We start from the raw sequence: 12,099 nt of genomic DNA on the forward strand, positions 1-12,099 counted from the left end.
TTGTTGCTCAGTGTGCAGCCCTGCAATGTGGAAGAGTGAACACCGACCTGGGAGTCAGACAGGTCTGTCTCTTCTGCTACGGAGTTGAGATTTGATTTGGGATATCCCTTGATTTTCCTGCCTCAGTTTCCCCATGGAGACAGTGGTGTCCTTCTCAGCCGACTTTTCTCCCATGCTTTGTCCCCCTTTGCCTGGATGTGGGCCACCCACCATGACCCAGCCCAGCCACCTCTGTGAGCTCCCCTCTGTGGCGCCGACTCTTCAGTTCCATATGGCTCTTGGAGTGCCTCAGCAGGTCTACTTGGAGGGTGCAAAACAGGCTCTGACTTCAAAACCATCCCAGTGCTGAGGGTGGATTCAACCCCCACTCCCTCCATGGCTCGCCATGCCTGCATGCCTTCTGCAGGCCGCAGTAGAAGCTGTGGGGCTGCTCATGGCTATGCCACCTGTGGCCTTGCAGTGGCAGGAAAAGCTGTACCTCTGGTTCACAAAGGAGGTGGAGATGGCCTAGCGTTGTTAGGGGAAAGAGACTTCCTCAGGAGCCTCTGGCCACCTGGAAACACTGCTATGCCTGCTGATAACCTGCCCTTTGCAAGGCCACATCAAGCTGGACATGGCTGACTGTGTCTGTTAAACATTTGCCAAGTGTCTAAAGGGCAGGACAGAGCATTGCAAGGATGGGAGCTGGATGGGCTGTGGGCATGTCCCTGTGCTGCTGCTCTCCTAAAACCAGCAGTGCCTGAGCTGTGGAGACATCCCCTGAGCAAGGGAACACAGTAAAAGGCCAGCTTAATTTGTTACCCCATGGCAATTGCTGTCAGTGCCAGGCTGTTTCTCAGAGGGTGCCCAAGCCAATGCTTTTCAGAGTCCTTCATAAACTTCCCAGTTGAGAAGAAGAGGCTGACTGACACAAATGGTTACGGAAAACAACAGTTGAATTTTTATAACCACTTAGACTGGACATGACAATGGATGACAAAGCAAGTGTTAGAGTGCTGCCTAGCCCTGACGGGAAAAGGCTCTTCACCTCCCTTTCCACATGCAGTTCCGCAGTCTGTTGGAGCAGGATTAGGTTCTTGGCCTTCTGCCATCCTGTGCAACCTTGCAGTTTTGTAACACACAATCTAGCTGCCAAAGCCCCACTCTTTCTAGGTGGAACCCATAGGAGAACCCACCATCCAAAACCAGGAGGGAAGATCAGAGGCAGATCATGGCATTTGTTAGGGGGCTGATGTTGGCTGGCTTGTTGCCTTCAGCTCAGCACATGCTTCCTGTGTAGTTGCAGAGAGAGGCCTCTGTGCTGGAAAAGCCTCGCACGCTAGCTGTCCCAGTGTCTGCTGGAAATAGTTTGCTTCTGATCTGCAATTCTGTGGGGTTTTCCACTCCTAAGGCAATGCCAGCATGCTCTGTCAGGGGGTGGAAGAGCCTTTCCTGGTGTATATGGGCATCATGGCAGTGCTGAGCCCCAGGCCATGGGACTCCTGAAATAGCCTCTGACCACCATGGCAGCATAAGCTAAGGGGTTTGGTGAGCAAGTGGGTACCCCACAGCTACGTATCCTTTTACACCATTCCCTGTCCCTGTGCGGGGAAGTCTTGTGATTTCAATCTGTTTTTTCCCCTTCTCCTATTGTCCTCTGAGGCTCCATAGGAAATATGACAGCAGCTATTTCCTCACTTCTTTTGTTCAGCTGATCCCACAGCCCTTCCTCCCCAGTGGAGAACTTCCTGCAGCCCAGAAAGCCCCTATAAACCAGACACCCCAAAGTTCACTGGACAAACTTCACCTTTTCCTTTTCCCAGTCAATTATTCTCCACTGCACGCTCCACTGAAGACAGCTTTGCAGGGGTCAGCTTTGAACCTACAAACTCTTTGCTGACCCATGACAGTGGGCTGGGAGGAGGGACAGGTCTGGGGAGGCAGGCAAGGTCTTCTGCTCCTGCCTTGCTTTTCTTTCTCACTCCATTCCTGGAGACCAGAAGGTCATTATGATCCAGCAGCAGCTGAGGCAGCTCCTGCCAGAGAGGGAGGTGGATCCTTGTGCTGCCCTCGCTCTCCTCTGTGGCTCAGCGGCAGCCCTGGTGGTCTGGAAATGGCTGAGCAAAAGGCAGATCCAGAAGAAAATGGAAGAGGCTCAGAGGACCCGGGATGAGGGTGTGAAGAAAATGGCAAAGGCTGTCCAGCAGTTCAGGGAGCAGGTAACCCATCCTTCTGGGGGGTATGAGTCCCACCAGGGTGTCTGCTGATGTTGTTCTTCAGCTCCTCCTTCCAGCTCATGCCTCCATAGCTTTTATAACAAGGAGTCCAGGGAAGATGTGCCAGCAGCCCTTAGCAAGAGGAAAGGCTGCCTTGAGAGGAAGGGAGATCACTACTATCTTCAAGCTGGATGAGATGTGGTAAGAGTCTACAGCCAGGGAGCTGTGAATTACTCACTGGGAAGAGGCTTTGGACAACACAGGTGGTGAAGCACTGGACCTTCATTTATCCAAAGCCCACTTTGGGATCTAGAGATGCCTCTTGCCTTTATGAGTAGAAGCAAGAAAGCTTTTTCCTCTTCCTATCTCTAAATTTACACATCTGTCCACACCCCTGTGTCTTTGTCTCTAAAACCTGGCTTCTGGATGGCCCCTGGGGAGTCTTCAAAAGCTTTCACTAGGATTCCCAGCAGGCTGCCCAGAGTACACTTGGCCAAACTTAACACTAATGAAGCACAGGTCATTCGGTGTCCCCTGGGAGCAACCAGGACACAACATGGGGATAAATAAGGCAGGGTCCCCAGTCAGCATGGATGTGATACTGGATTCCTACTGCAACACTGATTTCTAACCACCTTTCCTTCATGCTCCATTCACTTCCGAGTAGGTACTGGTTAAACCAGTCCATGTTTACACAGGTAACATATCTGGAGATAAAGCACACCTGCTCAAGCAGTACATATCTTTACAACCTTTTTTCTTAAATATATATATCTATAAATAAGATATAAAACCTCAAGAAAAAAAAAAAGCTGGTGGCACTAAGAACTTCCAGTCTTCTTCACCCAAGTAGACCTTACCCACCCGTGAGTCCCTCCTGATGACTTTGCAGTTTGCTGATCTTGAGCTATTAGATGTTTGTCCTCAGACCGGGCTGACCCACACTGTTTCCCCCTGTTCTGAGGGGTGAAGGGCTGGCCTGAGACTCGTGCACAAGGGCTTTGGTAACTTCTGCCCAGACCTGTGCTTGTTCAGCTGAGATTACCCCTTATTCAGTGGTCAAGTCAGTCCCACGGTGCCGGGAGGAAGGTCCTGATGTTTGGACTTATGTGTTTGCATTGTGTTCATGACATCCAAATGCAGGATGAAGCACTCAGCAGCATAAGGTCTGGCTCACCTTTCCAGCAAGGTCTGTTGATAATGCTGGCAAAACTTAAGAGACTTATTGCCCCTGAGCCGAATAGTAACTGAAGTTGCTGTCCTGGCATCCCCTTCATCTTCTCCTTGCAGGTCCCTCATGACCAGATGGATGCCATCCTGTCCCTGCCCCTGCTGGAACTCACTAGGAGACTACGGGAAGGGTGTCTGTCCCCCAGGACTGTCCTCTATACCTACTTAGAGAAGGTGAGTGCCTGTCGGCAGTGTGATGGGCACATGACTTATGGCTCTCCATGCCATGGTGTGTGGGTTGGTGGCTGAAAAGACTTGTTGGAGTTGGTGATTATGACAAGTCATTAATACAGAACAGGAGAAAGATATGAAAAGGCAGAGATATCTCTGTCTCCTGGGTCAGAGCCATCCCAGCAAAGTCCTTTGAGGTGGGATGCTCTGGGGAGGGGGGTTACCACTCATGGCAAGCCACTAGTCCTTGTTCTGGAGATCCAGGTAGCTGCTAAATGCAGCTGTGTAATGACACTGTTCTTAGCTAACCCCATTCCTCCATATATCCGGCAAAGGCCCTGGCAGTGACCCAGCAGACGAACTGCTTGCGACATTTTATCCCAGAGTGTGAGGAGCAGCTCCAGGAAATTCAACAGCAGAAGGAGAAAGGGCTGCTCTATGGCATCCCTGTCAGCATCAAGGATCACATCAGCCACAAGGTGCTTCTCTTTGTGTCCATGAAGTGTCTGACACATCATGAGCTGGGCTGGGAGTTGAAGTGGTGGGACACAGAGAATGGGGAAGGAGCCTAATCCCTCCCTGCTTACACCACAGGACACCTGGGTGGGTCTGAGCCTGCAGCCCCACATTTCATTGTGGGTCCAACACTGGCAGTTAGAAGCCTCCATCAGCAAAAAATCCCAGGGTGTGAACAGTTATACAACATGGTGGTTTGGGCCGTAACTCAGACTTCTACTCAGAGGTTTGCAGTATCAGGGATAAGAACACAGCTCAGCTTCTAGAAAGTAGTTAGTAGCAGGAACCTTTAACCTCAAATCCTTGTGCTGTAGTCTGCCCACTGAGACCCTTAGCAAAGGGCCTGTCCATGAGGTGCACCAGGGACCCCCTCACAGACAAGCCCTGATGAGGACTGACCGCACACTCCTGAGCTGCATTTCTTAGGCAGTCTCCTCCATGTTGACTTACCAACAGAGTTAAGACGGCTCTAAGCCCAAAGCAAGCTCTGTACACCACAGGTGACTGGAAAGGAATCACACTGTGTTTGCCAGGGATGTATATTCCCAACCTGAACATCCAGTGTCTCTCTCCCAAAGGAGATACTAGACGATCCTTCCAAAACTTCAGGGGAACTGCACTGACTGTGGCTGTTGTCGCTTCTGCTATCTGCAGGGACACCTGGTGACCTGTGGACTTGTGCAATGCCTGGGCCCTCCGGTGCAGGAGGACAGCGTCCTAGTCAAGGTTTTGAAGAAGCAGGGGGCCATCCCATTTGCCATGACCAACGTGCCACAATCCCTCTTCAAGTAACATACATCATTAGAAATCTTCCCGCTGGTTGTTGTCCTGAAGCTAAAACCTGTAGCCCTGGGACAGGCTCCTTCCTGCCTCCTGAGACATTGCCTAGATGAGTCCCCCTCCCATCAGCTGCCAACAATCTCAGTTCAACTGAAAATAGCTTTCAGATAAGACTATGAGGAAATAATCCTACCATGATATAACAGAAATCAAGCACACTTATGTGTGGGAGGGAGAGAGGAGGCTTATGGAAATAAGCCATGTCCCTAGGGATTTATGGGATGCAAGGATGGGGTTGGCTATGCCATGTAAGCTCACTGCAAGGGAGAGCCAAGAATCTCAAGTCATTAAATTGTTCCTGACAGTCTGCTTGCTTGTTTTCTTCTTCCCAGCTATGACTGCAGCAATCCCATCTTCGGCCAGACCCTGAACCCTCTCAACCCCCAGAAGAGCCCTGGGGGCTCCTCGGGAGGGGAGGGAGCTCTCATTGCAGGGGGAGGCTCCATCCTGGGCATCGGCTCAGACATCGGTGGCAGCATCCGCCTGCCATCCAGCTTCTGCGGGCTGTGCGGGCTCAAACCCACAGCTGAAAGGCTCAGGTAGGTGCTGGAGTCTGCCCTCCCCACCCTGCAAGGAGCCACTGATTGCCAGCAGAAGGGCCAAGGTGCTCAGCAGGTGCCCAGGAGAAAAGAGAAGACAGTTTTTTGAGGGCTGGCTGGCTTTGCTCAAAGCCTCTCCCAGGGAGAAGCGTTGTTAGGTTTTGGTTGGAAAAGGCAGTGTTGTCATTGCAAATCTGAGCTGGAGTTAAAAGGAAAACTGGGCTAAAATGGTTAAAGGACACCAAAATGGAGCATCTTTTATTAAACAAAATCTGAGGTTTGCTGGCATTTAGGTTTGGGGGGGGGTTTAATTTCATTTTGAAAAAAATTTTCCCTTTCTCAACTCAAATACTTTCAAGAACTTCCTTCTGCTGTGGATCCTGAACTGAAGATCCCACCACGTTTTCCAGACCTCCTGGGAATACCTCAGTATCTGAAACAGTAATATCCTGGTTTTATTTCTCCTACAGCCTGTCAGGAGTGGGTAGCCCAGCCAGTGGGATCCTGGCAGGTATGTGAATTTTTAATTGCTTTTCTCTATACTCTGTGAAGAGTCCTATGTCATCCTATAGGCCTGAGGAGAGCCAGAGGTAGGAAAGACCTAACCAGAGACCATCTGAAACATCTCACCTCGTTGCCTGATCATCCCTTGCAGCCAATGTGGCCATGCAGACCAGTGCTTGGCACACCCATTTGCTTAACGTGGATGTTTGCTCTCATCCCAATCCAGTTCCTTGCGCGCTGGGGCCGATGGCGAGGGATGTGGACAGCCTGGCCCTGTGCATGAAGGCGCTGCTCTGCGAGGAGATGTTCTGGCTGGACCCCACCGTGCCCCCCATCCCCTTCAATGAGGGGGTAAGTCCTTAATTCAGCAAGACCTGGGTCTTTTGGGGGTGCTGCATGCTCAATGTGTGGATTCTTTAAGGGTCCGGTTATCCTTACAGTATCCGTTTCCAGGGACTCGTTAACTCTCTTTGAGGGCACAATTCGTAATTACTAGGAGAAAAAGGGTTAATAAGTTAACATAAAAATAGGTTAATCCTTAAAATATGTTAGTCCTTTCTGCCATCTCAGTTGGCATGTAGTTTATCAGACTGAGAGACCCCAGAAAAGAGTGTGGAGGGAGGCAATAGCAGGAGCAAAAAGGCCAGAGATTTGCAGGGGAAGATGAGACAGGACCAGAAACTCCTGCAGCAAACCTCTTGACTGAGGACTTTTCCTTTCCCTCTGCAGCAGATAAACTTCGGGGGTTACAAAGGATAGGGTGTCCACCTCTATTCTTTGTACCAGTGATGGAATTTACCAGTCTTGAGTGGCTGTGTTCTCACAGAATCACAGAATTGTAGGGGTTGGAAGGGACCTCCAGGGATCATCAAGTCCAACCCCCCTGCCAAAGCACGTTCCCTAGGACAGGTTGTACAGGTCGGCATCCAGATGGGTCTTGAATATGTCCAGAGAAGAAGATTCCACAACCCCCTGGGCAGCCTGTCCCAGGACTTTGTCACCCTCACTGTGTAAAAGTTCTTCTGCATGTTGGTGCAGAACTTCCTGTGCTCCAACTTGCAGCCATTGCCCCTTGTCCTGTCCCCACAGACCACTGAGAAGAGGCTGGCCATTTCCCTCTGTCTCCCACACTTCAGATATTTATAAATATTGATCAGATATAAACATTAATCCCTTCTATTGGAAGGGACGAAGGGGAGGCTGGAGGAAAAGGCAGGGTGGACATTTGGAAAGGGGAACTAATGGGGAACTACAAGCAGCAAACCAGGAAATTAGTTACTGCCAGATATCTGGAGGTTTCATCCCCTTCTGCAGGGGGCTTCAGCATGGGGCTGTCCTACCCCCAGCAGGGTTGGAAACCTTCACATGGTGGTTCTTTGCTCCAGGTGTACTCCAGCTCCGCTCCTCTGCGGGTCGGGTACTACGACACAGATGGCTACTTCCTGCTGCCCCCTTGCATGCGGCGAGCCGTGCAGGAAACCAGGGGAGCTCTGCAGGCTGCCGGGCACCAGGTGAGCACAACAACCCCACTCTCCTCTCCCCAAGGTGTCCTCAGCTTTGCTTCTCACTGCTCAAGTCCCCCTTCAGAAAGCAGACACAGCTCCTGAGCTCAGTTGTGGAATAAGTGACCTACCAGAGGTAGGAGATGAAGTTACTACAGCCACATAACACAGTGCAGACACACACCTCATGGGGAAACAGCACCAGCAATTAGCAAGCTTGTGCCTTCAGGGGGTCAAGGATGTAATGAATCTGCCTCTGCTTGTCCTGACTGTGGTTCCCACCAGATAGCAGCATCCATACAGTTCTTCATTTGACCCTGGAAGGCTGCCCCAGCATTTTCTAGGTGTGTCCTTCCCAGCAGTTTTCCGAGAGGTGTTTTCCTCCTTTGTCTCCAATGTCAATGGAGCCCTCTGTCCTTCCTGGACCACTGTGCGACCTGGGACTGGAAAATGCCTTTCCCTCCCCATGTAAACATGCTAGTGGTGCTCTTCACAGCCAAGTGAGTTCATGTCTGAGAGATGCGGATTCTGCCAGGACAGGCAGGAGACTGGTGCAGTTTCTGGCTCAGTGACTGCCCAGAGCAGGAAGGAGGAGGAAAGAGCTCTGAAGAGATTCACAGACTCACAGACCTGTAGGGGTTGGAAGGGACCTCCAGAGATCATCATGTCTGCCCCCCTCCCTCCACCAAAGCAGGTTCCCTAAAACAGGTCACACAGATAGGAGATCTTGGAGCTGAGCCAAATGGTCCTCAGGGAGGAATAATCCCACAGGGAGATGCCTGGGCTGATAAAGTGTGGGGCCCAGGGAGGTGCTGTTTTGCCTCTGAAGTATATCCAGTCAGACCTTGGAAATTATTCACATCCTCAGGTTGCCACTTAATCTTGTGTTTTGGTGCAGCTGGTGCCCTTTTCTCCACCACGGATCCACTATGTCATGAATGAATTGTTTCTGAAGACATTTTTTGCTGATGGAGGCCGTGTGTGGTTGGACTTGTTGTAAGTAGAAGCCCTCTGCAAGCAGTGGTGTGAAACACCTCCATCATCATGCCCATGAGCACAATGAATGCACAGGCAAAATAAGACCACCTCTCCCACCCCAAACAGGAGATACTCAGGTTTCTGAGAAAGGGCAAAAGGCCTCTCAGGCATGATCCCTGCCTCTTGTCATCTCTCAGCACAGGAGGTATCGTAGATCCAAGCTTGAAACCACAGGTGAACAGCTGCAAGATCCCAAGGCTGGGGAAGAAGCTGCTGGCTCTGATTCTTAAACCTCTGGTGAGTCCCTGGCCTCAGGCGCCAGGCAGAGTGGTGTCAGCAAGGCCTTGAGATGCTTGAAAGCGTGGTGGTACCAAGAGACACCCTTAACTAGAAGCACTGGGATTTCAGCTCAGGGCACATGCTATCACTTTGGAAGGTCTTTGCTAGACCCCTCCTGGGATTTATCCAGTGCAGAGGGAAATGAGAGGAGCAGCCAAGAGCCGTAAAAGATTAGTGCAGAATCGGCAGCAAGTGGTTCTTCAAAGGCTGGGCCTAGCAGTGCCTGGTTTGGACATGAACAGCGTGTGAAGAGATTCATGCACTGTGATTACTGCAGCACAGGGACTTGAGGTTGAAGCTCTGTCCTTGTGTTGGAGGCCACCCAAACACCACCCCTTCATGGGCACCTTTTGCCTTTCCAGTTTCCTCGCCTGGCTGACTATTTGAGTGCCTTGGGTGGAATGAGGTAAGATGGCATCATCCCCGGGGATGTCTGTGAAAATGAACGGTGCTTTCTCCTCTTAAGTGTCCATGGCAGTGGTGGGAGGAACTGGATTGATGACCTGGTCTCTGCAGGGGCTGTCCATGCATCCTGGACATGGCTTAAGCCTTGAGGAACACATCTGCCCAGTGTTGCAGCAATATCCTGAAAGGAGCGACGGACTTGGGTGGATAAGGTCATACCGGAAGGCTGCGGCGGAGACAAGTACCGAGACAAGCTTCTCACAAGAGAAACCTTCTCTCTTCCAGATATTTGTTGCTGAATTGCTCTGGCTGAAGGCCAAAGGAAACTCTAGACATATTGTGAAAGATGTGTTGTTTTAAGTAGGCGCTGAAATCACCGGAGTGAGCCTGGAGGATTATTTAAGCAATTCCTCTTCCCCTCAGAGTTTAAAAATGTTACTACAATTTCCCCTTGCAGGTCAGTGAAGGAGATGTGGAATCACCACCATCAAATAGAGGTACGTGCTGAGGACTTTTCTCTCTGGCATCTGGCTACAAGTTGAGGCTTTATGGCAAGGTCAGAGGGTCACCAGTTTGGAAAGGGGTTGTGCAGGAGGGTGCTGGGGAGGGGACAAGGTGGGGTAAAGGCATGAAAGAAACAGGAATGAGGCAGATGGGCTTTAGGCTCAACCCAGCTGGGACTTCATTGGTTGTCCACATTCCCAACCGCCCACGTTTGACGGTCCCAGAACGATTGCTTTCTGGGGGCAGGGACGGTTAAAGAGGGACCTTCCAAAATCCTGGCCACATGCTGTGGGGGCAGATGCTTACACGCTCCCCCGCCTCTTCCTTTGAGCACAGCTGTCTGCCACTGCCTCCTTGGCCATGCCAGAGCCTGGTGCATACCCTCAGGAAGCTGAGATGCTCCAGGTGTGGAAGTTGCCTCCATGTCATCTCCCCTCTCCTCCCCAAGGCATACCGCACCGAGTTCATCGCCCGGTGGAGGGATCTCCAGCTGGACGTTGTGCTGTGCCCTGTCCTGGGGCCTGCCTTCACCACGGGCTACCCTGGCAAACTCCTCAGTAAGTGAGCCTGGGGGATTCCCAGGGGACCACAGTGGTTGTGACCTAGCATAAAGCTATCTGAGCAGATGGGTGACAGACACGTGCATGAAGTCATCTGGTGGCAGTTGTTTCTTGCAGTAGAACTTCCTTGCCCTGCACAACCTCTCCTGCCAGCAGCAGCGGCTGGTTCTCAGGAGTTTCAGTGAACATGGGATGCGTCAGTTAGGAGGAAAACAGGAGGCTGTGACTACCTGCATTCTCTCCTCTGCTTCTCTCAGCTGCCATCTCCTCCACGATGCTGTACAATGTCTTGAACTTCCCTGCTGGGGTTGTACCCGTCAGCACCGTGACAGAAGCTGATGAGGAAGAGCTAAAGCTTTACCAAGGATGCTGTGATGACCCCTGGGACTGGACACTGAAAGAGGTATGTGCCATGAAAGTGGCAGACTGCTGATGGATGTTTAAGTAATAACTTCACTGAAATCAGGGGCTCCTAAAGAGCTCCATCAATGTGGGCACAGGGTGAGAAACCCCACCTCATCCTTTTATACCTCTTACAAATCCCTTTTCTCCCCAACCCCCAGAAACTAAATCACCAAGGATTAGGCAGGGACTGGGGGAGCACCCCCAGGGTGGATTATAGGCTCCTTTGGAGTAGGTCCTTGTGACAGCCACAGCCCAGAGTGCTGCACAGTGACCTGTCTGCAAGAGAGCTCAAAGCAGAGCTGGCTGGGGGTGGGGGGTGGTCTTAAACAAGCTGCCCAAGATTTGGCAACCCATTCTATCCCACAAGCAGCAAGAGCCTTCAGTCTGCCCCAGGGTGCAATTCTGCTTGGTGGCAAAGGCTCAGCCCCCGATCTCCCCGCTCTCCAGAACGAGCCACCTGCCTGAACCAAGTTTCCAAAAGCTGCTAGAGGTCTGAGTTACACCCCCCCACACCCCAGGTAACCCCTCACCACTCGTGTTCCCACCACAGGCCGTGGCAGGAGCTGTGGGGCTGCCGGTGGCCGTGCAGTGTGTGGCTTTGCCGTGGCAGGAGGAGCTGTGTCTCCGGTTGATGAAGGAGGTGGAGACCCTCAGCCGTGGGAAGAGAGCAGCATAGCCTCTGGGGCCCCATGTCTGCGGGGCCAGCAGCCAGGCAGGAGGCACGGTGCTGCACAGCTTCTCCTCTGCGATTGGAAGCGCCAAGGTTACAGCGGGGAGGGAGAGAGGAAGGAAAAGCCATTTAATTCCCAGCCCTCCACCCTGCCAGTAAGCACAACCCCATAAGGAACTGAGAGGCAGGACCAGCTTAAGTGGGGCTCAGTCAAGATAAATCTCTCAACTGCACCTCCCTGGAAGGACAGATGGGGACAGGGGTTCACCTTCATTTTCGTCCATGCTGCCTCTTGCAGGAGCACAGCAATGCCAAGGGAACAGGATTACCAACGCTCGGGAGTGTTTTCTTGCTGGCAAATGGATGTAGTTGTGGGATGCCATGTAAGGACCACAGCCCTGTCTCCCCATCACTGTGTTCTTCTCCCAAAAAATAAAAATGCGGCTTTTAAGCAACTCTTATCACAAACTCCCAGTGATTCTTCAAGAATGGTTTTGGTTACATGAATACAGTTACTATTCAAATCCTATAGCCACCTTCCCCATGAACACTGAACGGCACCTAGCACAGGAGCGTTCCCACCTTCCCACTCAACTGGGACAAAGCTGGGACACAGCCTTCCTATCCCTGAGGCACGGCAATAGTCACTGTCCTCTTCCCAGCACCAAGCCTTTTCCACTACCAGAGCTCGAGCATCCCAAGCACACTTGCAACCTCACAGCAGGGACATTCCTAGGAATC

The 12,099-nt window shown here is 51.7% G+C and overlaps 1 protein-coding gene across 1 annotated transcript; it reads left to right on the forward strand.

Moving 5' to 3' along the window:
- Positions 1-1,988: 1,988 nt before the first annotated feature.
- Positions 1,989-11,760, forward strand: LOC311193651 (vitamin D3 hydroxylase-associated protein-like; the record flags this gene model as incomplete). Its single annotated transcript, XM_084266553.1, has 15 exons — positions 1,989-2,198; positions 3,486-3,599; positions 3,932-4,075; positions 4,767-4,900; positions 5,285-5,491; positions 5,962-6,002; positions 6,222-6,346; positions 7,381-7,506; positions 8,396-8,493; positions 8,673-8,772; positions 9,177-9,220; positions 9,677-9,716; positions 10,172-10,280; positions 10,541-10,686; positions 11,239-11,760. The coding sequence occupies 15 exons, from the start codon at positions 1,989-1,991 to the stop codon at positions 11,362-11,364; spliced, it is 1,764 nt and encodes a 587-aa protein (XP_084122679.1). The 3' UTR covers positions 11,365-11,760.
- Between the last annotated feature and the right edge of the window lie 339 nt (positions 11,761-12,099).

The sequence above is a fragment of the Gallinula chloropus genome, assembly GCF_964237585.1.
Source record: "Gallinula chloropus genome assembly, chromosome: 6".
Lineage (NCBI taxonomy): Eukaryota > Metazoa > Chordata > Aves > Gruiformes > Rallidae > Gallinula > Gallinula chloropus.